This window comes from Vombatus ursinus, unplaced genomic scaffold (genome assembly GCF_900497805.2).
Source record: "Vombatus ursinus unplaced genomic scaffold, bare-nosed wombat genome assembly UNPS02000580.1, whole genome shotgun sequence".
NCBI lineage: Eukaryota > Metazoa > Chordata > Mammalia > Diprotodontia > Vombatidae > Vombatus > Vombatus ursinus.
The window spans coordinates 4548575-4576462 of NW_020940358.1; the positions used below are offsets into that span (position 1 = coordinate 4548575).

General features: G+C 39.0%; 2 protein-coding genes across 6 annotated transcripts in view; both read left to right on the top strand.

Moving 5' to 3' along the window:
• The window catches only part of STMN3 (stathmin 3), a 29387-nt gene extending 24598 nt beyond the window's left edge, over positions 1-4789 (top strand). For 2 of the 3 annotated variants that reach the window (XM_027850352.1, XM_027850348.1), the window contains 2 exons: positions 3166-3357; positions 4349-4789. In XM_027850352.1, coding sequence (XP_027706153.1) covers positions 3166-3357; positions 4349-4408 — 252 coding nt within the window. In that variant the 3' untranslated portion in view covers positions 4409-4789. Of the gene's footprint in view, positions 1-3165; positions 3358-3414; positions 3499-4348 lie in introns of those variants that run through there. The other variant, XM_027850358.1, reaches the window with a different exon arrangement.
• An 8552-nt stretch (positions 4790-13341) lies between these two features.
• GMEB2 (glucocorticoid modulatory element binding protein 2) overlaps positions 13342-27888 on the top strand; it is a 58618-nt gene continuing 44071 nt past the window's right edge. For all 3 annotated transcript variants that reach the window (XM_027849887.1, XM_027849898.1, XM_027849921.1), the window contains exons 1-2: positions 13342-13466; positions 20980-21171. In XM_027849887.1, coding sequence (XP_027705688.1) covers positions 21041-21171 — 131 coding nt within the window. In that variant the 5' untranslated portion in view covers positions 13342-13466; positions 20980-21040. The remainder of the gene's footprint in view (positions 13467-20979; positions 21172-27888) is intronic.

Here is a 27888-nt window from a genome sequence, read left to right on the forward strand (position 1 = left end):
GACAGAACAATTACTCTCCCAGTCCTTTGGAAAACACTTTAAAAAGATAATTTAAAAAGAGTTGTTTTCTTTAAGGCTTTTCTAGTTTCAGGGTATGGACAATGAGGCGCCTGATAACCCAACACGAGGGCCTTTTTCCCCCTTCTATGGCTTCCCCTTGGGGACTTTTCTGCATCTTTGTAGAATTAATTGGCATCTCAAGACCCAGTTGGTCTCAGTGGAATTAATATTATTCAGAAAATTCTGTTGCCAAATTCCCTGCCTCACTGGCTCCCGCTAAGTCCTATTCCCTTAAGCTTGTCCTTGTGGCCAAAGCCTCCCCATCATTTGATTTCCTAAACAGGATCTAGTCTTCTTAGTCTTCTAGAGGGTGGTCATCTTTGTAACCTGTTCATTATTCCTGAGTCGCTTAGCTTGGATCATTTATCTGTTCTCAGCTCTGGCTGACTGGCACACAACTGAACAGAACTCCATTCAGTTAAATTCAGCAAGTATTTATTGAGTAGCTGTGTTGTGTCTAGCCTGTTTTGGGTGCTGGTAGCATTGAAAATTTATTCACATCAACATACATTTGTTAAGTGCCTACTGTGGGCAAATGTACTGTGTTGTGCATAGGGAACACAAAAATGAAACAGTTCTTGCTTCTAAAAAATCTTGTAGCCTTGTGATGGGGACAAGGAAAATATATAAAGTATATATTACACCACAATAGGACAAGCACACAGTTATCTAAATAGAATGTTGTGGGATACCTGCAGTGCTTAGCCAAGTGACTTACACTTAGTTGTTCTGTTGTTTCTGTCATGTCCAACTTTTTGTGACCCTATATGGGGTTTTCTTAGCAAAGATAGTGGAGTGGTTTGCTATTTCCTTCTCCAGCTCATTTTACAGATGAGGAAACTGAGGCAAACAGGGTTATACATAGTGGACCCTAGCAAATGTTTCTGAGATTTAACTGGACTTACCATTGATAGGGAGGAGAGAATAAGCATTTATATGGTGCCTATGTGCCAGGCACTGTGTCAAGCACACAAATGTTATTTCATTTAATTCTTACAACAACCCTGGAAGACAGGTGCTGTTATTATCCTCATTTTATAGATAAGAAAACTGAGGTGGACAGAGGTTAAGTAACTTGCCCAGAGTAACACAGTCAATAAGTGTCTGAGGTCAAACGAACTCAGGTCTTCCTGACTCTAGACCCAGTACCACCTAGCTTCCTCTCTAACTGAGTGAATCAGTGAAGGTTTCAAGGAAGAACGACACTCAGTTTTGACCTTAAAAGGTTAAAGGTTATAGCAGGCATAATGGAGTAAGAGGTATCTTGTCGCACTGGCAAAGGTTAGACTTGGAATCATGACTGTTCACCTTTGATGTTGATTAGCTGTGTAAAGCTTACTAGTTGTATGACTACAGGCAAGTTACAGCTTCTCTGAGGTTCCATTCCCTTGCCTGCAAAATTAGATGAAGGAAGACTTGTACTACCTACCCTTGCAAGGTTATTGTGATTAAAATGTGAGGCAGAAATCCTCAGGTGCTATAGGAAATGTGAGCTATAATATTTGGACATCTGGAAAGATGCCATCGAAGTCATGGTGGGCAACAAGCACACAGGCACAGCTGGGAAAAAGCAGGATGAAATGGGCCAGAAGGCTTTTGGAGCATGGGCCCTCCCTCAACATTTACAACGTCACATGCATCATTCAGTTAACTAACAATATGCTGCACACAGTTGCATCTCCAGTGGTTTGCAATGACACCAGGAATACATTATTACCAAGTCCTACCAACAGCTCTAACTGGCCCCTGTAATATTGTTTCAATGAATACTGTGCTTGCTCATTAGACAGGGAAAGCCTAAATGTAATATATAATGACATTCTGGTAAAATGTATACATTATTCAATACATAAACCTGTCATATATTTACATAAAACATATAAATATGTTGTTCAGTCGTTTTTTTCAGTCATATTCAACCCTTTGTGACCCTATTTGGGGTTTTCTTGGCAAAGATATCAGAGTGGTTTGCCATTTCCTTCTCCAGCTCATTTTACAGATGAGGAAACTCAGGCAAACAGGGTTAAGTGACTTGCCCAGGGTCACACAGCTAGTCTGAGGCCGGATTTGAACTCAAGAAGATAAGTCTTCTTGACTCTAGAACTATCCTTTCTTTAGAACTATCCTTGACTCTAGAACTATCTATCCCTTGCACCACCTACCTGCCCATAAATATGATTTGCTACTACATAAATATAAATACTGTTGCTGTTGCTGCTATTAGCTTACAAAATGCTTTTCCCCATAGCAATATTTAGTTCAAGTAACTCCCAAAATGATGCTTGTATATACATCTATAAAGCTGGGCAAATATGACTAGATTGTAAAGTTTTTGGATGGGATTGATATGTAAGAAGATTGGAAAGGTAGGAAGGGGCCAAGTTATGAGGAGCTTTAATATTTGATCCTAGAGGTAACAGGGAGACACTGGAGTTTATGGAGTAGATGGGTAGCATGGCAACACCAGTGCATTAAGAAAATCTTTTTGGCAGTCCCATGGAGGATATACTGGAATAGGCAGAGATCTGAGGCAGGAAGATTAGTTAGGAGGCAACTGCAGCTTCTAAGTCAGAGGTGATAAGAGCCAGAACTGTCTTGATTTTCATCTCTCCGCTCCTAGTGCCAGTGTGGGGTCTTGCACATAAGATGAGGGGTGTAATAAATGTTTGTTGAATTGAACTGGAGGGTTTGATGTTTTAGAACTATGGAAGGTTATTCTGCAGGGAACTGACATGATTAAAGTAGTGGTTTTGGGAAGATTACTTTTTGTGAAATGGGGACAAACAACCTTCTAATCCCAGGTTGTGAGCTGAGAGGTTTGTGAGAATAGCTGCAGCACAAGTTTATTGCTGAAAAAGGAGCAAATTATGTGCCCCATTTCTACTGATTGTGTTCCATGTTAAGGTAAGTTATTCTGTGTAATGTACCTACATTATATAAAGAGTACATCTTTGATCCTTCCTGCCGAGTATCTGTCAAGGGAAGACCACTCTATGACTGTTTATATAGTTAGGTAAGCAAAGCCTTTTCTGTTTGGGGGAGGGAAAAGAGGGACCCTTCAGGAATGGATCCCTGGTTTTCACCTGGGACCCTTTGGTTTGCCAGACTCAGGAGGCACAGGTCCTGAAGCAGCTGGCGGAGAAGCGGGAGCATGAGCGAGAGGTTCTACATAAGGCCCTGGAGGAGAACAACAATTTCAGCCGTCTGGCTGAAGAGAAGCTCAACTACAAGATGGAACTCAGTAAGGAGATTCGTGAGGCTCACCTGGCTGCCTTGAGGGAGAGACTTCGGGAGAAGGTGAGTTGGGCAGCCTGCTTCTCCCTCATTCTACTACTCCCTTTCTCCTTCATTCAGGCAAAGAATCCCCACAGGATGAATACCAATGAAAAACCAACGGAAAGAAGGCAGTTTTCATATTCATTAATGACCCTTAGTACCTGGGTTTTGTGGGTTAGAATTATAATAAACATTCCTTATAAAAAGTGTTTTCTCCAGGCTAGTTACTTTCAATTGTGTGTTATGTACATGGTGGGGGGGGGGGGAGGGAGGGGCAGAGAGCAGGAAGAGAAGACTGAAACTCAAATCTTTCAGTCCTCAGGTTGAAATCCTTCAACTCAGAAGCCTTTTCTCCCTCTTCCCCTCACCCCCAACACCTTCCTACCTCAGTTAAGAGACTCATTTAAATACCTGGCACTGCAAGAGGACCAGAGTTCAAATACGGCCTCAAAACACTTAATAGCTTTGTGACCCTGGGCAAGTCACTTAACCCCGATTGCCTCACCAAAAACAAAAACAAAACAGAACAAAAAAAAAACCTGCCACTGACCTAACCCTCCCAGAATTGGACACTGTATTTCAGCCAGGGCTGAATATAGTAGTTCTTTCTCTTACTGTAGACACTTCTGTTACCACTGTTCTGTTCTTGTCATTAATTTGGCCTAATAGCACATTAGTTCTTTTGGTTGCTACATCACAATACTCGCTCACATCACAGTGACGGGAAGAGTGGGTAGGGATAATTCATGTTACTCCTAAAGCCTAAGAGCCTATTAGGTTAGCTGAATGTCATGAACCCAAGTTTTTCCCATTAATCTGGCCTCATCTACCTCTCTAAAGGATAGGAAGCCAAAGTGGGAACTGAATGATCTAAACCTAGGTATGAGAAAGTTTCCCAATGTGAAGGAATGAGGAAAACTACAATCAGGAGGGAAAACAAGAACATCAAGAAAATTGGATTTCTAGGCGGTGGACTCTTCTTCCTCCCTTAACCTTTCCCATGTCTTTGCAGGAACTTCATGCAGCTGAAGTCCGCAGGAACAAGGAGCAGCGGGAGGAGATCTCTGGTTAATGGGCTTTTCTATATGCTTAGCACCTGGTTCCTGATATAAAACAAACAAACAAACAAAAAAAAACCACCCACATTTTTATTTTGTTTGTCTAGATGCAACTTTGTCTTCACTACCCTCCCCCTTCTCCTCTGCCTACTCCTATGCTAACCTCCCTAGTTTATGCTTTTCTCTTAGGATCCTTATCTGTCCAGTCCTTGTGGAGGGCCTTGCTGGCCTTGGAGAACTCTAAACAGAGTAGCCACTAGTTCATATGAATATAGAGTCAATCACATTAATCACCTGACAAGTCAATCCACTTGGTTCCTTCCTGGAATCTTTCATAAACTTATGTAAAAGATGGAGACATTAATAAATTCAACCAACAGTGGCATGGAAATGTAGATTTCTTATCCAAAGTTTGTTCATGATACTTTTTTTTTCATTTAAGAGAATTTATTCTGAGCCAGCTTTCAGTGTCTAGGGATCATGGAATCAAAAGTAATCATTTCTTCTTTGATGGAAAATCATGGGAAGAACAACAATCAATATATCCAGATTATCTTTAGGATTAGAGAAGGAAGGAAATTGGGTGGGAGAGTTAAAATTATGGCGGTTTCCCTTTGGGTTACTGGTTCTAACCCTGATGAGGCTTGAGGTTGCAAAAAATAAACATAACCTGAGGATAGTTGCTAGTTGACTTGCTTAGCTGGTCTGTGTCTTAGCTTTATTCCTAGAAAACAGAAGTGGGGGGACTGAATATATGGATGTCAAATATTAACTCATGGCTGGTTTTTAGTATTATTATTTATTATTATTTTATTTATCATTTATTTATTATTATTATTATTTTATTATCATTATTAAGCATAGTATCAGTGCTCAGAGGCGATGCGGAAACTAAAGATCTACATTCTTTAGAAATGAAGTTTGGAGTTGGGAAGCCTGGCGCTGTCTATGACAGTTCCAATCAGGAGCAGTGATATGTCTGTTACCTAGGACAGAAATTTTCACAAAAAACATTACGATAGGGAGGATTAGATATTATATACCAATCTAAAGCATTGAAAATCAAAAACTTTGCAACAAGGGATAGTGACTTATCCTATATGGTACTTTTCAGACTTTTTATGAAGAGGTAATTAGTACTAACATAGTTAACTCCTCAAGCATTACTAAGAAAAGTTCATAGGAAGCTCTGCTTTATCCATCTATAGACTACATAAAGTCCATAGTTTATTTTTTTCAAAGGACTCAAAAATGGGGAGATAAAGGACAATGGGTAGACTCACTTCTGTTGTGTGGTGGATGGAAGTCCAGGTTTTCTGCTAACTGTAGAGGACGCCACCAGTGTGGACTGATGTAAGAACGTGCTGTAAAGAGAATGTTTTGGTATGTCTACTCATACTATGAAAGCAACAACCTAGGTAGACACAAATTCCAGATCCAGACCACATGTGGGAGTAGACTGAATACTAGAAGACAAAATAAAAGGCAATTACTCAGCATGACCTAGACCTTTCATTGTGTGGTTTCTTTGGTGAACATTAGCTCAGATTTGTGACTTTGAGCTTAGCAACTCATCTGTAATTTACTGAGAGTTGCCCAGAGTACTGAAATATAAGTGACTTTCCCTGGTCACACAGCTTGTCTGTCATAGGTTTGGATTTGAACTCAGAACTTCCAGACTCCAAGACTGTCCCTCTGTCCACTCAGATCTACTATTCTATGCTTGGTGGACAATAAATATTTTAATTCTTTTCCTTCTTATATTCTTAAAACTTGTGAAAACTGGATACCATTTGCTTCTAATTTCTAGCAACCTTATTAAATATTTATTTTTATTCACCTCTTTTTGGCACCCAGCTCTCTGGTAGTATAAGTAAGCTACATCAGCTGAGGATTCTTCCATAGGGCATAGGTAGCACAGGGATAGATCACAGGCTCATGGTCTATCCCTGTGAGTTGGAGTTGGCAGGTATCTTAGAGGTCACCTAATCCCACTCTCTCATTTTACAGATAAGGAAACTGAGGTACACAGATAATTTGTTCAAGGTCAGGCAGTTGTAGAAAGTTAATGGATTCAATTATCTGATGATTTAAGTGTCTGGGGAGAGTGAAAAGGGCTGAAATCCACAGAAGTATTTCGTTAATTGAATCTCACCCAAACATTGCTTATCATATTTTCTATTTTACTGATGGGAAAAATAAACAACAAAAAAAAAATCCCAAACCTCTCTGTCAGTTCCAGTGGGGTGGACCATCTTTAATGTTGCAATTCCTTTTTCTTAAAATGTAAGGGCCACCTTACAGCCTTGTTTAAATTAATCTGGGAACTGAGAACAAATTTTCCTTTTCATATATTTGCTGAATCTAGTAGAAAAAACTAGGTTACTTCGTTTTACCTCCTAAAGCACTTTCATGAGTAAAAGCCAAGGCAGGTAGACATTCAGAGTTATCTTACCTTGGCCAAAATACTCCTTTTACACAAAGTTGTTAATCTAATACTCACACAAATGTTTATCTTGTGTCTGGAGTCCTTTTGGCTGACTGTAACAGGTGTCAATTTACTCCCCACCCTCTTTGTAAAGATGAGCTACTTTTAATTTCCCTTATATTGGAAGCAATGTTGTGGAAGTGATGAAGTTAGTGCACTTTGTGTTTCATTCATGTTCCAATGCTAGGTATGACTTAAATCTACTGGGGGGGAGGGGGGACGCCTGCCATTTAGCATCAAAGAGACTGAGTCCCCATAGCTGAACAAGTTTAGCAGTTATTTTTCCTAAAGTTGCTGAAAACTCACCACCAAGACTGCCTCCAGAGGGAGCTGGAAGCCATGATTAAGATTTAGCCATGGCCAAAGGCTAAAGTTGCTTGGGGCAGTGAAAGAGAAGAAGAAATGGAACTGAAGGTTGAATTTCTTAATAGTCACCAGTTTCTAGCAGGTAGTAATTCTCATAGCAGAAATTTACTATAATTCAGACTCATCTTCTTCATATAATAAGGTAAAATTTAAAAGTTAAGAATTACTTAAGTTAAATTAATAGTACTAATAAAATCTGTGTGTGTGCTAGAGTGTAAGTAATGGTTAAAATGTTGGTGTCCTACATCTGTGGGATATGGGAAACTGTCTGCAATTAACTTTGTCCTACTACTCTGTGATCGTTTCCTTGGGGTGTAATTCCAAACTGAAACTTGTAAATACCTTTTATTAGTGATAATTCTAAGAAATGTTGTACTCATGAGTTTGAATATTTGAGAAGGGCAGGAGGGGTATTAGGAAATAGGACAGCCTTGGGGTACAGAAGCTATTCTCAAAAGGAAGATATTGGGTTGGGTTTGAAAGAGGCCTTATGAGTAGATCTGGACTTAAAGCCAAGGATATTTGACAGTGCCTCCTCAGAGGATTTAGCCTAAACTACCAATTTCCTGGGAGTAGCAACTGATGGTAATCAGTTTTCCTCAGGAATCCTGTTAAGGCCTAAGACATATGTAGTTTAAAAGAAAATAAAATGGTCAAGATAGAAGAATCAAGGCCAAGGCTCCATATTTCTCTGAATAGAAAACTTCATATTCCTTACCTTGATCCTTGGATGCTACTAGGTTTCTTTGGGAAATACAGTTGAACTGCTTCATAGCACACAGCATTCCAATGCCCTCATCAGTTGGCTGAGAGGATAAGATCCAGCATTAATTAGGGAAGGCCAATGCAATTCCTCAATGACTCTTTCTTGGTGGCTTTGCCTATTGTTTTGATTTCTTGTTAACTCACTCTTATTGTCCAAGCTGGTCATTTGGTTAGCTTGTGTCAGGAGTGAGCAGTTTGGGACAGGCCTCCATCTTTTCACCTAATTCTCATAACCTTACTCTTTCCCTATGTTCCCCAACCTCTGTTTACTAAGGAATAGCAACTCTTAAAAAATAATTATGGGGACTTCATGTTGTGCTGAACCCCTGACATTCCCTAGACTGTAAAGAGGCAGGTAATATCCCTTGGCTGTGGAACAGAACTCAGTTGAAATTAAAGATAATTATCTTTAGTGCTGGAAATTGTTCCTGACCCCTCAAGCACAACAGTACTACTGCTGGTTTCGTATAAGATCAAGAATCTGGAATTATACCTTCCTTCAATCGTGTTTGCAAGCCATTTCTGAGCTTACCCAGATTTCAAATCTCATTCCTAGAGAAGGCACAATGCTTGCTCCTTACATCTGACTAAAAAAACCTCAACTGTCCTCCCTCTTCCTACCAGCTCACTGGACATTATCAATCATTCTTTAAGGCTGGTAGGGAAGCCTTAAATTATATGACACAGAAATCCCATGAGTAGGAAATAGAACTGTTTTCTTTTGACTACCTCCCATCACAGTTTTCCATGGCTTTAAAGTAGGAAAATAAGGGAGATTAAAAAAAAAAAATTATCATTGGAAAACCTGGAGAAGTAAAAATGTCAGAAAAGAGATTGGGATTTTGTAAAAGGATATAAGTAGAAAAAAAAAGCCAATCCAATGCCATTTTCTCTGTGCAGAGTTGTCAGTTGAGATTAGCTATTCTGGGGGGAGAGGGGGAGAGAGAGAGGGAGCGTGAGCATGTGCCGTGTGTGTGTGTGTGTGTGTGTGTGTGTGTGTGTGTGTGTGTGTGTGTTGACAGGGATCTGTGGTTTTAGGACATTTGCAATTATAGCCCATTTCCTCTTTAAACTTTTGGTTATGCACCCCCCCCCAAACTGTAAAATCAGGGTAGTCCTGGTATAATATTCACACCATATAAAGGTTGTAGTCATGCGGTAGGAGGGAGGTTGGTTTTGTTGTAAACATTTTTTGTGGTAGAAATATAAAGATAAAATAGAAATACTGATTGCAGACTGTCAGTGTAAGTAGTTGTTTACAAATTAATACACACTCCATACATATACTATAAATATCCATTTAAAACTGAAATTTCAATGTTTCATTTGGGTTAGTCACTGGGCCAATATGGTCTTCTAACAATGATCTTAATTGCATAGTTCACCTTTGTCTGCTGTGCCCTAGCATTTTATCGAACCTGCATTATTTCAAACATACATCTGTAATGTGTATACATACACTATGAAGTACATAGATGTGCAGACATGTACATCCATGTAATATGTATACACTGACATTTTTATCCCCACATGGTCAGGCAAAGGCTGATTATGGTGCTATAGAGATTTAGTTCCTAACCATGCTAGGGGATAAAGTGATATACTAAGACTAATAATGCATCTGCTAGGTGTCCTTTGTGGAACAAAGAGGGAGTGCTGGCCACTATTAAGGCTTCTTTTATCAATAAGCTGGTGGATCATATCCTCTATGTAACTAATGTAGTTTCTTTTAAAAAAGACCAGCCACTGACAGAGAAAGTCAAAGCCAAAAAGGCACTCTGTACAGCCCTCAAAGGATTAAGTTTGGGTTCAGTAGCTTTAATGTCACTGGGCCTACACAGGATCCATTCCTTACAAGATGGTGTGTACAGCTTTCAAATACATAGAACAAGAAGCTTGTGAAGGATTCCTACCAATCTGACGTCACCTAGTTCCTTTAGTGCATTTCATTGTCAACTTAAGGTTGTTGTTGTGCAAAAGAAGTGATGATAAAAAAGAATAAAGTTGGTATTAAACTATGTGCTTCTATTTTTTTTAACTAAAGAAAATTTTTGATATCCAGAAAGTTAGAGGTATATATTAACTAATTAAAAAGGAATCCAAGAATTACTTCACCACTAAGCTGGATTGAAGATAAGCCTCACATTTCCCTAAGAACGTATAGGTGCTTAATCAATTTCTCAAATGTGATGTTTCTATTAAATGTCCCCAAATACTGAATAAACTTTACCTATGTTGATCTAATACAACCTCCAAATTTCTAGGACATCTATATATAATAGCTAACATTTACTTCATGCTGTACTTCTTTTCAAGACTGTTATTCTGACTACTATATGAATGAACTAAACCAAGTCTTCAGAAGATGTTACCTGCTACACTGAAAAGTATCACATTACACCCTACACTGACATAACTTGAGATATTTTCGAATGAGATTTTATTATAGTAAAACACTGGAAGATATCAGAACCACTTAACAAATTAACTAGTTTTATCTTATTTATTTTTTTGCTTTTTGGTGAGGCAATTAGGGTTAAGTTACTTGCCCAGGGTCACACAGCTAGTAAGTGTCAAGTGTCTGAGACCGGAGTCAGGTCCTCCTGACTCCAAGGCCAGAGCTCTATCCACTTCGCCACCAAGCTGCCCCGAATTAACTAGTTTTAAAACAAATGGCTGAAGCAAATTAAACTTGCCTTAGCTATATAGCTTACATATTTCTGAGTGAGTTACAAAATCCATTAAGGTTCCTTTCTTTGGCTTTTAAAACAATTTTTATTGACATGCTTTGATTTTACATCACATACATTTCCCATTCTATACTCCATTCCCACTCTCAGAGCCATTCCTATAAGAATAGGAGGAAAAAGTAGTTTAGCAAAAGTAACTAACACATAAAAAAAGCCTGACATTCTAAGTAGTATTCCATACTCATAGTCCTTAATCTCTGGAAAAAAAATAAGGGGTTACAGTCTTACCTCCTCTTTGGAAGGAAATTAGCATTTATTAAACACCTACTATGTACCAGGCACTTTCCCAAATATCTTATTTATTCCTCACAACAACCTTGTGAGGTAGGTGCTGTTATTATTTCCATTTTACAGATGAGGAAATTGATGGAGGTTAAATGACTTACCCAAGGTCACACAGCTAGTAAATGTCAAGGATGGATTTTAACTCAGGATTCCAGGTACTCCACCTAGCTTTTCTTTTGTAAATGAATAACATCCACTTACAACACGGTATACATGGTTTTGCTTCATTTTGTATCATATAATGAGCCTTACTCTCTTTCTCTATATTTACCATATTCATTACTTTTGATCAAACATTAATATTTTGTTACTCATATATTACTATTTGCCTTTGGTTTTCAAAACCAAATCAATACAAATACAGAGCAAAGGCATAAAAAAAGCTTTATCTTTTACTATATTTTATAAAATGATTATTTTAAAAGACAGAGGTTCCTTTTACAAGTAGAATAATTTCAGGGAATAATTTCACTAAGCTTCCTTTATAATAGAGGCTATGCACACACACCTATAAATGCAAACCCCATGTTGCTTTAGACTAAGTGGAGTCCATTTAAATTTTACAAGTACAATTGGGGGAATCTTTTGGAACAATAATTTATGTAGCACATTAAAGCTTACAAAGCACTTTTCTCACAACCTGATGAGTTGAGAATAATCATATCTGCTCTACCTACCTCACATGTGAAGAAATCTGGGCTCAGAAAAATTAGAAGAACTCTCCAGAATAGTGCCAAGTAGAACCTGGATATTCTGACTCAAGACCACTTCCATTTCTACCATCTCTACTTCCTCTCTGGCTTACATAATGGAACACTTTGCCCTTCTTTAAAAAAAAAATCAAGGAGCTAGGCTTGCTATTGTTACATATATATGTATTATATATATAATATATATTATACATATTACATATATAATACATGTGTGTATATATATATGTATGTATGTATACATATTTTGGCAAGGCAAGGGATGAACTGACTTGCCCAGGGTCACACAGCTAGTGTCAAGTGTCTGAGGCCAGATTTCAACCCAGGTCTTCCTGAATCCTGGGCCTGTGCTCTATCCACTTCGCCATCCAGCTGACCCTTAGGCTCGCTATTGCCTCAAGATCATGGTAAAGTGCAATCCTGAAGAGTCCCACCTTCTTTACCTTAGCATCCCCGAACAATTTAATAAGAGGAAATTACTCCCCCTACTCTGGATACCTCTCCATGGTGGCTTCAAGAAAGACCTATAATTTGACAGAATTAAAAGGACTGAGGATTACACATGTAACTAAAGAAAACTTTCTAAGAACTAAGACATTGAGATATGAGAAATAGGAAGTAGGAATCTTGTCACCAGGAGGAGAAAGAACAAATATTTCTCCAGGTGACCCAAATATTTTGCTACTCCTTTTGGCATAACTATCAAGCATTTCTAACCAAACAATGAGAACGTACATTGTGTTTCTGGAGTGATTCTTCAAGATTTCAAGGGCTTACATATGCAACCACATAAGTTTTTTCTCACAGGGACTGGGAACATTATTAACACCCACACATACTTACCAGAATAGAGTAATAAATAAAATACTGGACTTGGGAATCAAAAAGGCAGAGGTTCAAATATTGACCCTGAGGCATACTTTCCTCTTATGGTTGTTGGGAGCTGGGTCAGCCGTGGGCGAAACTGAGGAATTTGCAGGATATTTACTCAAGGAGAAACTCAGACTGTCCCCTATTCTGGCCTGCTGGATTTCCCCCAAAGTAAAAATTTAACTTCCGACTCATCATCAAAATACAACCTCCCTGTGTCTAATTTCCTACAAGGTGAAAGGGATAACTTGTATTATGACGCCCATTTTACAGGTGGGTAAACCGAGGCTCTCACAGCTGGATTTGGGGAGGGGTGCTTTCTGTACATTCCCATCATCTTCCCTAGATTAGAGCAATCTTCCTGTTTTCTTCACTAGTTTCACTTAGCGGCCCACCCACAACCAGCTTCCCTCAGTGCAGGACGATACCAGAGAAGACGCCCTGATCTCTCCACCCAACTTGAAGCCCGAGTTGTCTAACGCGGTTGCTCGCTGCAGCATGGAACCTGCCTTCTACGCGCAAGCGCGCAGGGGCCCGCCCAGGACTTATTTCACAGTTCCCAATCAGCCCTGCTCCCGCCTCCCTACGGAGGCTTTTCAAACCACAGGAGCACCAAAAAAGTCACCCCCTCCCCCTTCCGCACCCCTCCTGCGTGCGCGCCCCTCGCCTCCTGCGTCACCCGGGAGGCGCGCGCCCGAGCCGCCGCCGCCGCCGCCGAATATCCAACAAGGAGCGAGCCCAGTGGCCGCTGTCCTCGCCAGCGGAGTCACCGCCACCCTCCCCTTCCCTGCCCCCGTCGTTGGGCGTTTGAGCAAGACTGGTTTCGGTTCTCCCCGAGGTAAGCGGTAGCCACAGGGGGGTCTCCCCGGCCCGATCCCTTCCTCTCACCTCCCTCTCACCCCCCCGCGGCGAGGCCTCTCCGGCTCCCCTCACGCACCCGTCCGTCCAGTCAGGGGTCCCTGCGGAGCGTCAGGACGTTACGGCAGGAGGGGGGGAGAGGAGGAGGAGGAGGAGGAGGCGACGGCGACGGCGACGGCGGCGGCAACGGCCGCAACGGCCGCCGGCGGCAGTGACTGCAGCGTAAATACGGCGCGAGACGAAGCCGGCAGCCGCGTGCGTCAGGCCATTCCCACGCCCTCCCCCTCGCCTCGCGCCTCTGCCCCCCACGGGGTGGAAGGGGAGGGCTGGAGGAAGGGGACGGGGATGTGCTGCAAAAGGCGGCCTGGGTAGGGGGTGGGGGAGAATAGTGGTGTCTCCGCCAGCCACCCCCGCCGCCTCCTCCTGGAGCTTGCCGGGGCGGGCTGGCGGCGCGTGCATGCCGCCCCGTTCCTCTCCTTCCCGAAGAGCGCCGTCTCCCGTAGCCTCCTGTCTCGTCCGGCTCGCCCGTTCCCTCCTTCGGAGCTCCTCCTCCCCCAGTTGCATGCAACAAGCAGGCCTCCCCTCCGTATCAGCATGCCCCGTGAATAGCTCCCCGCGGCGCCCTTTTGGTTCCCTCCATTACACGCCTAGAGCTGGCTCCCCGCCCCCCACCAGCGTGCGGCCTCCCGGCAGTTGCAAGTACCGTGTCCAGGCTGGTCCGAAGCCCTCCCCGCCCCGGTTGGTGCTGCCTGCAAAATCCCGCTCCCCCCGCCCCAGTGGGAGCCCCCGAGCTGGGTCTGCGGGCTCTGCCTGGCTACCCGGCTGGCTGGGAGGAGGAGGAGGAGGAGGCAGCGGCGGCGGCAGGAGGAAGGAGGGGGCCCTCGCGCCGCGCTGGACGGAGCTGGGCGTTGTGCCCTTCTCTGCGATGCGGTTGGGAGGCGGCGTTTCCGCCCTTCTCCCCCCCCCCCGGGGTCGGGGCCCCCGCTGGCCTCTGCTCAGCCCCGGGCCCCCGGCGCAGCTGTCAGGGGCTGCTTCGTCACAGGTTCCCCAACACTCCTCAAACTAACCTGACTTGGCCACGCATGGCCCCGAGCCCCTTTCTCCCCACGAGCTCCTCCGTTGACTGAGGAAGGCTCTTTTTCAGACCCCTCTCCCTACCCCCTTCCACCATACACGTATGGCTCTCCTTGCAGAGTAGCATTATGCTGCGTGCTAAAAAGAAAATTGGTACTTTTTTATTTTAAGTCAGAAGTATTATAGAATCAATATTAAAGCAGATCATGAACATGAAAAATAACTGGAGAAAAATCTTAATATACTATGACCACAGTTGGGGCAAAATTAGATTGACTGGGATGTCATTGACATTATATACTACTGTACAGCCAATAATGCACAGTACTGTTGTCCATACAGTTAAGGTCCCAAATCTGAGTTTATCTGAATCAAGATACTCATCCTTTATCCAGATTCTTGCTTGACAGTCTACTTGGCTATGTAGACCTACTAGCTTTGTGGGTGGACTAGGAAGAGGAAAGTTCATATGGCCATTTCTGGGCCTTTTTTCCCCCTCATTTAAAAAAAAAAGCAAATTGCAATAGTATCCTTGGGTATTCTGGGTTGGAGTCTGTGTCATTTTACAAGGGTAGGTGATGAGTGTTTAAGGAAATATAGAAGAGACTTATCTTTTTGTGGACATGAAACTAGTGTGACCCTGAAAGTGTGTGCAAAATGAGTTCTTATGGATAGTGTTAGGAGATTTGATGTACTTAAGCAGTATTTCTGCTTTATGAAGAAGTGAATGCATTTAGCAAAGTGAGTGAGTGAACCAACCAACCGTAGGTGTGCTCAAGTGGGAACTTGTACATGTAACTTATATGTGTAGGTGTAGAATATCTGTAGAAATGAGAAGCTCATCTATGTATTTCTCTTCTGGTTGCTCAGATGTGGAGGAGTACATACCTCTGTGGGAGAAGTTGATGTTTTAAAAATAGTTTTAAAAGGAACAAAGTATTGGTTGATGATACAGCTGTGTGTGAAGCATCTATCTGCTTTAGCTGCAGTATTATTTAGCTGACTAGTAAAATTTAATTATAAATGTAATTGATAGTCCCTGTTAATTTAAAGACTAAGGAATTAATTTTAATGAAACTTCTTAAACAGTTAAAATTGAAAGGAGAGTGCTGATAAGTTTGTGATTTCTGAGTGTGAAATAGATTTAACTGTTAAATTACATTTTTAAAATCTATTTTCTCTATTTTACTGAAGCCTTTTGCTTCTACTTCACATTCATTTTAAAATATATTCTGCTTTGTAGCCTTCTTTAACAAAGTTTTTTTTAAAACAACAGCTTGAACACTTTATTTTCACAAAGACATGATATAACAATTAAGGTTTATATTATGAGGTTAGATGTTATATTTTAAAGAATACTGTTCAGCTGTTTTTGCATTAAAAATAGACCCACTAACAGGAATTGCATTAATATGGACTTGACTGTATTTTGTATAGAAAACATTTTTCATTGATAAGTACATTTTTTCCATTACTTTTCTTTGAAGAAAAATGAATTTTATTTTATTTTATTTTTGTTTTGTTTTTTAGGCAATTGGGGTTAAGTGATTTGCCCAGGGTCACACAGCTAGTTAGTGACAAGTGTTTGATCTGAGGCCGATTTGAACTCAGGTCTTCCTGACTAAAGGGCTGGTGCTCTATCCCCTGTGCCACCTAGCTGCCCCAAAAGATGAATTTTAAATACCAAACAATAACTTGGTGATTTTTTTTTTAAAAAACGTAATGATCCTAGCTGAGGGGGAAATATTGAAATAATTACCAACAAGCCCCCCAAATAGATGGATGCCATCTTTTGGCTTTCAGTACTTATGTGTATGGTGCACATACTGTGCGTGTGTTTTATATACTATTTTTGTGTTAAGGATAAATTCCACATTGCCTACTCACATAACCATGCTAGTATATTTTTTGGATGTCTGTGGGTGTCATATCTTCTGTACCAGATTGAAAGCTCCTTGAATGCAGGATTGCCTATATTAGCCCTTGAGCTAGTGAGAACTTGATAAGTGTCATGAAAGTGTTTTATTGTCACAGTTCTCATTTCCCTTTACTACTACTTTTAGCAAACTGACTCTTGAAAAAAAAAAGTTTTAATTCTGTGAAAATAAGCTGTATTTAACTTAGGATTTCACTTGTACCAGTTCAGTTATCTTTTGAAAAGGGAAGCTGAAATAGGTAGCATGTATAACAACAGGAATAAAACAGATTTTGGATTCATAAGTTGTTTTCTTAGGAAGAAAGCTTGGAGAAAATGTTTGTATATACCAGACAGACATATATTTAGGATACTTTTGCAAGTATGTTCATATACTCCCAAAAAGCCTTTCACCAAACTTTCATTTTTAACAGCAAGGTTCTTTGGATGCACTTTCCGAACAAAAGACATGAACATACATTGTTTTGTATGGCGTTTTGTCCAAAGAGAAATGACTGTGGTATTTCCATAAGAAATGGAAAAGCTGGGCTTTTGATTTTGAGTGTACCAATAGCACATTAAAGTTGAAGTTGTATTTGTATTTACCTTGTTTTTGTACATAGGCTCTTATGTAAAATGTAGTTCATAGCTTTTTGTAATTTCTATTCAGGTAATTTTTGTAGTTTCTATTTGGACATAGACTGAAATCTGTTGTGTTTGAATTTATCACCCAGTGTAGATTCTTTGGGCCCTTATATTGAAGATATGGAAAGTTATGTAGGTACACTGTGGAATCAAGTCTTAATAACCTTTTGTAACGTTAGTAACATTTTGCCGTGTAGCTAGTTTATTTTGTAGCCAAGGATATTGTACAAATGATCTGTATTAAATTTACTTCCAGTGTAATATTAAAGTATTCTAGTTTCCATTGGAGATATAGGAATTTTGTTCAGTGTTATCTGTTAAAAAAGCAGCTTTAGTTAAGCAAGATTTGGAAAGCCTTGAATCCCTGGGTAAGGAAGTTGGAGTTTATTCAATAATGATGGTCTCCAAACATTTGTTAAGTACATATTCTGTGCCCAGTCTGTACTGACTCATAGGGATACAAAAAATGGCAAAAACACAGTCCCTGCCCTCAAGGAGCTTATATTCTAATGAGAAGGACAATATGCAAACAAAAATGTGCATTTGAGAAATTTTCACTTGAGGATGTGCCTATGGCACTAAGAGTCAAGTTTCTATTTAAGTTTGACTATTTTAGCGTAACAGCAAAGCTCAGAGCTCAGCCTAGTTAAAATGAACAGAGCAGTTTTCTGCAGGTAAATTATTAATAAAGATAAGAAAATTTGAGTGGCCTTTTTTGATTTAGATGTTTCCAGTTATGAAGAGAGCTAATGTTTAAGAAGAAAAGTTAAAATTAAGAAAGAACTAGAACTTGAATCAGTGTAGATTATTTACTTTAGAATTATTAAATGTGATTTTTTTAAAAGTGTGGCATTTAAAATAATTGTTCATGTATGTATATTAAATTTACAGACCTTTATATAGAAGCTTTAAGCTGCTTATGTAAATACAAAATTTATTTTAAATATATACTATTCATTAAGTGTTTAATACACGTGGGAGCATGAATTTAAAATTGTAAATATAACTAGCTTCAATTTTGCAGCTTCTCTCACAGAATTGTTTGAAAATGGAGTCCATCTTCTGGAGATTCTGGCACAGGCTGGGTCACATGCAGCAACTGGAAGATATGCTCATGCACATGTGAACACTTCCCTTCCACTCCATACAGATATTGTATTAGCTTACTGTTTTGTTTAAAATTGAAACGTTAATAAACAATGTATTATGTAAGAGTACTGGAGCTGTTTCTTTATTTATATACTTAAACCTTCTACTTTTTTAATAATGTTTTCCACATCTATTAGTTTCCCATAGCCCTTTAAAGCAGTATCATCCCCTTATCGTATTAACCTGTTAATAACTTGGAAGTTACTTGAGGCTTATTCTAAGATGTCATTTATATTCCCAGAATTCTTTCTTCTTTTGTTTTGTTTTGTTTTTTCTCAGAATTCCCTCCCTACCTAAACCTTCCATCTCAGGACACCGCTCTTAAGACATTTACCTATAATTTTTTTTCTGACTACTTTTCCCTAAGAAGCATGGATTTTTTTTTTTTTTTTGAGAAATGGTACTTTTCTTTCTCTCATCTATATCTTAGAAATTTATATTTAAGTACTGTCTTCGTATTTACTTGATTTCTTGTCTCTGATTTATATATCTAGGACTAAAAAGAAAAGTATTAATTTGTAGTTTGGTGGACCTGTAAATCCCACTTGGTCACCATGCTCCTTTCCTTCATTTATTACCAAACTTACTTATTTCTGGTTGCTGAATCAGGAGTGTTGGGACGACCACTCTCAGGGAGAGGAGGATTCTAAAAGTTGTGGGCAGGTATCCTGGTCTTCATATTTGCCCATTCTGTTCATCATTATTTGTGGACCAACAATTAATAGCCAGCTGAATATCCAATTTAGCAAGTCTTTTGTAAAGGTATGCACATTCTCCCCCACTCCTACCTCCACCCAAATGAATTTAGATCAAAGCCACTATTATGTCTATTCTGTACTTAGTGTAAAATTTGTTAAATGGTCTAATTTTTTTTGTTTGCTATTCAAAGGCTAGATTATCAAATACTTTGAGGTAACTCCTGAGTATTCAGGCAAAGTTATTTAAAATTTGTCCTATCTTCCTTGTATATTTTGTTTTTCAGTCATATCTGACTCTTTGTGACCCCATTTGGGGTTTTCTTTGCAAAGATTCTGGAGTGGTTTGTCATTTCTATCTCCCGCTCGTCTTGCAGATGGGGAAACTGAGACAAACAGGGTTAAGTGACTTGCCTAGGGTCATGCAGCTAATAAGTGTTTGAGGCCAGATTTGAACTCAAGAAGATGAGTCTTCCTGACTCTGGGCCCAGCACCCTATCCACTGCATTACCTAGCTGCCCATATATGTCCTTTTATATTAAATAGAGAAAATAGTATTTATAGTTTTTTTAAAAACAAGGGATCACAACTGAGATATTGTTTTGTAGTACTTTATAACCTGAAGAAACTTTAGTGCTCAGTGAGTACAGAGTATGGGTTTAAGCCAAGGTTTTAGATTTACCTCCAGCCATTCAGTCTTGCACAGATTAAATGTTGAATTGGCTGGTTTTCTGGAAAGTACCAGGTCATAAAAGTGACTGGGTGAGAATATGTATAGGTTTGGGCAAAGCTATCATCTCTACTAAAAAAGCAACTCAAAACCCATGTCTTAGTGATAGTGTTATCTTGATAGTACTAGTGAAAGGTGACAGTGATGTTTTGAAATGTAGCACACAATATAGTATTCACTTTTTATAGTACCTGGAACAGTAGGTTTTATTAGTAATTTTTGGAGTTGAAAGTTTTATAAGATTTGGTAAAGATTATTAACAGAAGGTTCCTAGGTTTTTCTTTGGAGAGTTTAAATGATTAAAAAAAAAATCTGCCTGTTCTTTTCTGGTATGTATTTGATAGGGAAAGAGGTAAGGCTATCTAGCTGACTATTTTCCTTGCTTAGGAAGTTGAATTTTGCTTCTCAGAGCTGTGACTTGCTGGTGGGTTATGGTGCAGCATGATGATGTTCTTTGACAAGGTTCTTTTCATCAATTCCCACATTATTTGGAAAGACACTATCAGTTGCTGATGAAAATCCTGGGTTGCTGCTTAAACCCTGAGTTGTTGAGGCCTGTGACACTTCCTTGAAGTGCTACCATACCCTTAGAATCCTTTCTACTGGGCACTAGACCAGAGCTTCTGGAGGAGGGATCTTGGATGCTTAGCAATACCCTATCCTAGTGATTTTTAGATTCAGAGAAGTGATAGGACTTTAGATACTAATTTGTTCCTGCCAAATCTAAAAGTACTGTCATTTCTCTGAGTCCAAAAAATTGCTAGCATATGCTGTTAATATACTTATCTTAAGTATGGGGAAAAAGGATTGTAGTAAAAGATGGATCCTTGCCTTTAATCAGTGAATTGCAACTCAAAAGTCTTTTTTTTTTTTTTTACAATACTCTTGTATACCCAAGACTCTTCACTACAATAGACTTAACAGATAAAGCTTGTATAATCTAGTACACTGTGCATTGTGCATTTCAATGTGAAAACTATTGTAAGAGAAATGTAGTCATAAATGTTCATTTTCTTCTTTAGTGCCTTTCACCAAAACATCCCAGTTTTTGTGTGTCAAAACTTTTTAAAATAACCTGGACAGGTGTGCTGTGAGCTTTTTGTTATACTGGTATTTTAGTGTTAACAGCTTTTGCTCAAAATAATTGTGCCAGCAGTTGGATTGAGGGATTATTTATATTATACTGAGCATTAAAAAAAAAATTGGTTTTGCCCTGTAGTTATTTTATCCAAAAAAAGATGACTTCCCTGTGACCCGTTTGTGATCTTATTTGTTTTTTGGCCAGGACTTATAATCCTGGGGGAGTCACTGCATTACTGGTAATTGGTATCTTCATCTGACTAATCATGGCAACCCCCGATGTGAGTGTCCACATGGAGGAAGTGGTGGTTGTGACAACACCTGACAATGCAGTTGACGGCAGTGGTGTGGAAGAAGTGAAAACTGTGTTGGTGACAACAAACTTGGCTCCTCATGGGTAAGAAACTGATCTTTCGTCTTGCTTTTTGCAAGGTTACAAATTGGAATCTTGTTAGGGCTTTGTCCCCATCATAGCCAATACATTTTTTTTTTTGGATATTTTAAAAAGAGTAGCATTCTGCAAGCTTTTGTTTTAGAGGCAGCTTGATGGCGCAGTAGATAGAACTCTGAGCTTGGAATCAGGAAGACCTAAGTTCCAGTACAGCCTCAGACACTTACTAACTGTAAACCTGGATAAGTTGCTTAACCTCTGTTTGCCTCAGGCTCCTCAACTGGAAAATGGGGATAATAAGAGTACCTACCTCACCATGAGGATCAAATAAGATAATATTTGCAACACGCTTAGCACAGTGTATGGCACACAGTGTAGGCACTTAATAAATGCTTATTCCCCCCTCTTTTAGTTGGACACATTTATTTTAGAGTCGAATCAATTGATACGTTAAGTGATTTTTTTGAGAGGAAATAAAACATATTAGTCTTTGCCTGAAATCTAAGAAAACCTAGCTGTAATCCCATGATATTTGTCTTATATATTGCCTACATCAAATTGGTGTGCTAGGACTTGTTTTCATGTTAGGTGAGCTGCCATGGAGGTGGTAGCTTTATGAATTTTTCTTATTAGAGAACTTCAAAAACTTTTTCTAGATGGAATGGAAAATTTGATGATTTCTGTTGTTTCTGTTAATAACTTCATCTGTGAATTTTTCTAATCTTACTATATTATGTAACAATAAAGAAATGTTGATTAAAAAGAGGCTACTATTTTGTTTTCATTGACTTTTTTTTTGTTTTTGTTTTTTTTTGGCTAAGCAATGGGGTTAAGTGACTTGCCCAGGGTCACACAGCTAGTAAGTGTCAAGTGTCTGAGGCAGATTTGAACTCAGGTCCTCCTGACTCCAGGCCGGTGCTCTATCCACTGAGCCATCTGGTTGCCCCCCCCATTGACTTTTCTTTAAGTAAAAACGCAGCCATGTGACCAAAGTGATTATCAGTCTTTCCTTTCCCACATAAAAGAAAATGATGGTGATATAGATCCCATAGAGAGAGAACTTTAAGATCTATAAAAATATATTCCTACCAGTATCCTTATGAAGAGTTGGTAGTATTAAGCATTAGCATTTTACAAATAATGAAACTGAAACTCAGAAAAGTGAAGTAGTTTGCCTAAGGTCACACACCTACCTAACAAATGACAGAGCTGAGACTCAACTGCACATCTCCTGACTCCAAGTCCAGTGTTCTTTCCATACTGCTGTGTACTTCAATATCACTTTATGTGCAGAATAGAATGTACTTTAATATTTTAAACCTTGAGAATGATGATCATTTTTGTCCTGCTGTCCTTAATCATTTACTGGATTATAAACTCCTTGAGAACAATGGAGGTGATAAATCTTTGTATTTGCATAAGCCCCTAAATGGGTACTTAACAGATACTGTACTTGTTAACTTAGTTTGCTGCATCTTGAGTGACCTTTCCCTACTGTCCTGCCACTAAACTGCTTGATTTAACATAATAGAACTAATTTAAACTTAAGGCTTTTGTGTGTGTGTGTGTGTGTGTGTGTGTGTGTGTGTGTGTGTGTGTATTTGCTTGTAACTTAGAGTGATTCTTTTTTTTAATAATAAATTTATTTATTTTTAGTTTTCAACATTTACTTCCATAAGATTTTGAGTTCCAAATTTTCTTCCAATCTCTCTCTCTTCCCACCAAGCCAAATGGCATGTAAATTGATATACACTCAACATATACATTCATGTTAAATTTATTTTCACATTAGTCACGTTGTAAAGAAGAATTAGAACCAATGGAAGAAACCACGAAAAAGAAGAAACAAAAAAAAAATAAGAGAGAGCAAATAATGTGCTTCCATCTACATTCAGACTCCTTAGTTCTTTTTCTGGATGTGGACAGCATTTTGCATCATGAGTCTTTTGGAGTTTTCTTAGATCCTTGCATTGCTAAAAAGAGATAAATCTATCAAAGTTAGTCATCATACAATGTGGCTGTTACTATGTGCAATGTTCTTCTGGTTCTGCTCACTTTAATCAGCATCAATTCATATAAGTCTTTCCAAGTTTTTCTGAAGTCTGCCTGCTCATCATTTCTTATAGCACAATAGTATTCCATTACATTCATATACCACAACTTGTTCAGCCATTCCCCAATTGATGGGTGTCCCTTCAATTTCCAATTCTTTGCCACCACAAAAAGAGTTGCTATAAATATTTCTGTACATGTGGGTCCTTTTCCTATTTGTATGATCTCTTTGGGATATAGTCCTAGAAGTAGTATTGCTGGGTCAAAGGATATTCAGAGTTTTATAGCCCTTTGTACATAGTTCCAACTTGCTCTCCAGAATGGTTGGATCAGTTCACAACTCCACCAGCAATGCATTAGTGTTCCAATTTTCCCACATCTTCTCCAGCATTTATCATTTTCCTATTTTATCATGTTAGCCAATCTGATAGGTATGGCGTGGTACCTCAGAGTTGTTTTGATTTGCATTTCTCTAGTCAATAGTGATTTAGAGCATTTTTTCATGTGATTACAGAGGGCTTTAATTTCTTCATCTGAAAACTTCCTGTTCATATCCTTTGACCATTTATCAATTGGGGAATGACTTGTATTCTTATAAATAGAGTGATTCTTAGTCTAGGCTTTGAGACTTCCTCTTTCATATTGCTTTCAAAATTGTCTTTGGGTGGTAGTATTGAAAATTAATATTTTTCCTGGGATATTTTTTCCCTCTTACTTAGAATCTACTTTAACAATATATGTATGTATCTGAGCTTTCTTGCTTAGTAGAAAAGCATCTCTGAAGTATAGATTTAAAGGTGAAAGTTTGCATGCCTCCTATCCTTTATGTCTAGCTTGTTCATGTCAGTGAGGTACAATTTCAAAGGCTACACAACCCACATTTCAGCTCTGAGAGTTTTTTTCCTTTCTAACTATAAATTATGAAGAGGAAATGTGAAAAAAAAACAACTGTCAAAGTAGATGACTATTAATACCCATGTGAAAGCTATGATTTAAAAAAAAAGTTTCATGGTTTCTTTATATATGTGCTTCATCTGCCAGTTACACAGGGCTATCTAAACATTAGCTTTTACATTCTTTAACTTGGTTATATCATAGGTTTATTAGCTTTCCAGAAACTGTCTCATTTTATTCTTACAAAGTTTATAATTTCTGTTGTCCTAGCATGTTTGAGTTTTTTTTTAATCTATTAACTAATGAACTTTGAGTTTTATGCTAAACGGACATTTAAAGAAAATTAAGAGCTAACAATAAAGGCAAATGTTCTTCACTTCTCACTTTGTCCTATTTCTTGTGTGTATAATTCTAAACAATTGTTCTTTGTCTGTTAGACGTTCGTAGAATCATAGAACTAGAGTTGGAAGATATATTGTGGGTCATCTAGTCCAAGTCCCTATTTACAAATGAGGAAACTGAGTCCCACAAAAGTTGGAAATTGTCCAAGGTCATATAAGTAGTAAATGATAGAGCTGAGATTCAAACTCAGATCCTTTGACTCAAAGTTCATTATTCATTTTACTGGGTCACAGAAGAAAAAGCAGATCTGTGCATTCCACTTTGAGCAGGAATCTAATATTTGGGGCAACTAAGGTAGATTATTTAAAGGACCTAAAAATAGTTTGTCTCTGTTTCTATTGGAATTTCCTATTTATCCAGCCCCTCATAGAGGTTTGATTGAGTTTGAAATTTGTTTTAAAAGAGCAGAGACAAACCAATTACTTTGTGAGCACTGGATCTCTTCTCTTTTCTTGTTTGTTGGGTGTTTTTCTGGGGGAAATTTCTCAATTAATGAAATTCTCTAGAGGTGCTTTTTCTCCTCGCCATTGTTTTGTATTGGCATCTAGCTGATTTCTTTTGGGTGGAAATATGTACTGCTGGGGATGAAACATTTTATGTGGCTTTTTTTCCTTTCCGTTTTCTCTTACTAGAATGGACATTTATTCTGTTCCCTCTCAGGAGAGGAAGGGGGAACAACAAATTGCCGTGCTTGCTTATATAATGTCTCCTTGAGCATCTATTTGAAGGAATATTTCATAGCACTCTTCTATCTCAGCCTTATATATCAGCCTTTACTTTAAAGTTTATGAACTCTAAGACTTCTCTATTCCTAAATGCAAATTTTAGTGAATTAGACTCTCTTTAGCTGTGATTGGTATGAAGTATTGCAGCAGTGATCAATTTCCACGTAGAAGCTATCTTTCATAAATTCAGTTGGTGGAGCTTGTCAAAAGATATTAGATTTTAAAGTTGGTAGGAGACTTGGGAAATTATCGAGTCCAGCACTCACTTCATTTTGCAGATGAGTAAATTGAGGTCCAGAGAGCTTAAGTGATTTGTCCAAGATGACGCAGCTAGCAGGTAGAAGAGTTGGAATTTAAACTTGGGTCCTCTGACTCTGAATCTGGCTCTCTTTCTACCATGCCATCCAGCTTCCACACTGTTGTGTCAACTACCTTATTCATTTAATTGAGCTCAACAAATTGCCTCCGAAGAAAAGGTATGAATAAATCGATGGAGTTTCACATTTTTTAATATGAATAATGGAAAGCGCATTGGGTAAACTTGAGAGTATTCTGGGCTTAGTTTGTCACTTTGACCTCTTTGAACCTCAGGTCTATTATTTGTAAAATAATATCTGCCCAATTTACCTCACAGGGAGTGGTACAGATTAAGTGAGATATAAAGTGTTTTGTATTCTCTGAAAATGTAAATTGTTATTTTTAATAGTTAAATCACCTAAATAAAGGTGTGAGAAAGATTCACATTGCCACCTCCACTTTGCATATGTGTCCACTAAAGTATGGTGATTTTTATACTGGTTGACCCTGGAAGTAAGCAGCACCTGACTTGCAATGAGGTGAAGGTACTTTTTAACCTTGGCTTTTTTGTTTTGTTTTGTTTTGGTATAGCTAGTTCCATCAGGATAACATTATTTCATGTGGCTTAAAAGTTTAGAAAGCACTTGCAAAGGTGCGAAGTGTAAACCTCTATTTTACAGATGAGGAAATTGAGACTCAAAGAGGTAAAGCAGCAAAACGGTATAAAACTTGGGTCTTCTGACTCATTTGTCATAGATTTAAAGCGGTAAATGGCCTTAGAGGCCATTGTGTGTGTGCCACCTCCATATTTTTAGTGGAGAAAATTGAGGCATAAAGACCTGTCCAGGGTCACATAACTGGTAGGTGTTTTAGGTGGGATTTGAACCCAGGTCTTCCTAATTTTAAGTCCATTGTTCTATCTACTATGTACTACGTCTAAGACCAGAACTATTTTTCCTTCCTCTTTTCTCATTCATTTCTTATTCCTTTTCTTTTTTCTTTTTTTTCTTTTTTTTTTTTATTTTTAGGCAAGTAGGGTTAAGTGACTTGCCCGAGGTCACACAAACATTTGAGTGTCAAATGTTTGGTCGGAGGCTGGATTTGAACCCTGGTCTTCCTGACTTCAGGGCGGGTGCTCTATACACTGCGCCACTTAGCTGCCCCTCTTACCCCTTTTCAAAAGGCTTTTCCTCCCCACTGCTAGTACCTTTTCTTTGAGATTACTTTCCATTTATACTGTACAGAGCTCATATGTTCATAGTTGTTTGCATGTTATCTCCCCCATTAGAATATAAAATCCTTGAGGGCAGTGACCATATTTTTGCCTTTCCTTATGGTTCAGCCCTTAGCACAGTGTGTTGACACATATTAAGTGCTTAATAAATGCTTGTTGACTGACCTCCAGTCTGGCTTCTGACTTCATCATTCAACTGAATGAATTCTTTACAATGTTACCATTGACGTCTTAATTTCCAAATCTGATGGTCTTTTTCCAGTTCTCAGTCTTCCCCACCTCTCTGTAGCATTTGACACTGTTGAACACCTACCTCCTCCTGGATACTTGATCTTCTCTGGGTTTTTGTGACTATATTCTCTTTTGGTTTTCCTATTTCACCTCTTTTTCTCGGCCTTCTTTGCTAGCTGGTCATTCGTATCATAGAGGATTTACCCTTGGGCTCTGTCCTGGGTCCTCATCTCTATATGCTTCTGTGGTTTTAAGATTATCTTTATGCATGTGAATCCAGTTTGTATATATCAAACCCTCATCTTTCCCCTGAGTTCTAGTCATATATCACCAATTATCTATTAGACATCTCAAGTTAGATGTCCTGAGGACAAATTCAATTCAGTATATGTAAAACTGAACTTTCCCTTCAAAGCCATCCTTCTTTCTAGCTTCCCTGTTTTTGTTAAGGGTGCCACAACCCTTCTAGCCTCCCAGGTTCACCATCTTGGCATTATTATTAATGTCTCATTCCCCCGTGCACCACTTACCTGGTCTGTTGTCTGGTCTGTCTGGGTGTTTCTGCCTCCACAACTTGTCTTAACTCTTCTCCACTCACACAGCCACCACCTTAGTTCAGGCTTTCATCACCTCTCACCTGGATTGTTGTACTGTCCTCTTGCCTCAGGTCCTTCCCCATTTAAATGAATCCTCTAACTCAACTGCCAACTGATTGTCTGTCAGTACAGCTCTAGTCATAAACTCCAGTATGTTGCCCCTATTGCTTCTAGAATCAGATGCGGACTCCTCTGTTTGACATTTAGGCATTCAAAGCCTTTCACAGACCTGCCACAATCTACCTTTCTGGTCTTATTATACGTTAATCTGCTTCCCAAACTGACTGTCTTG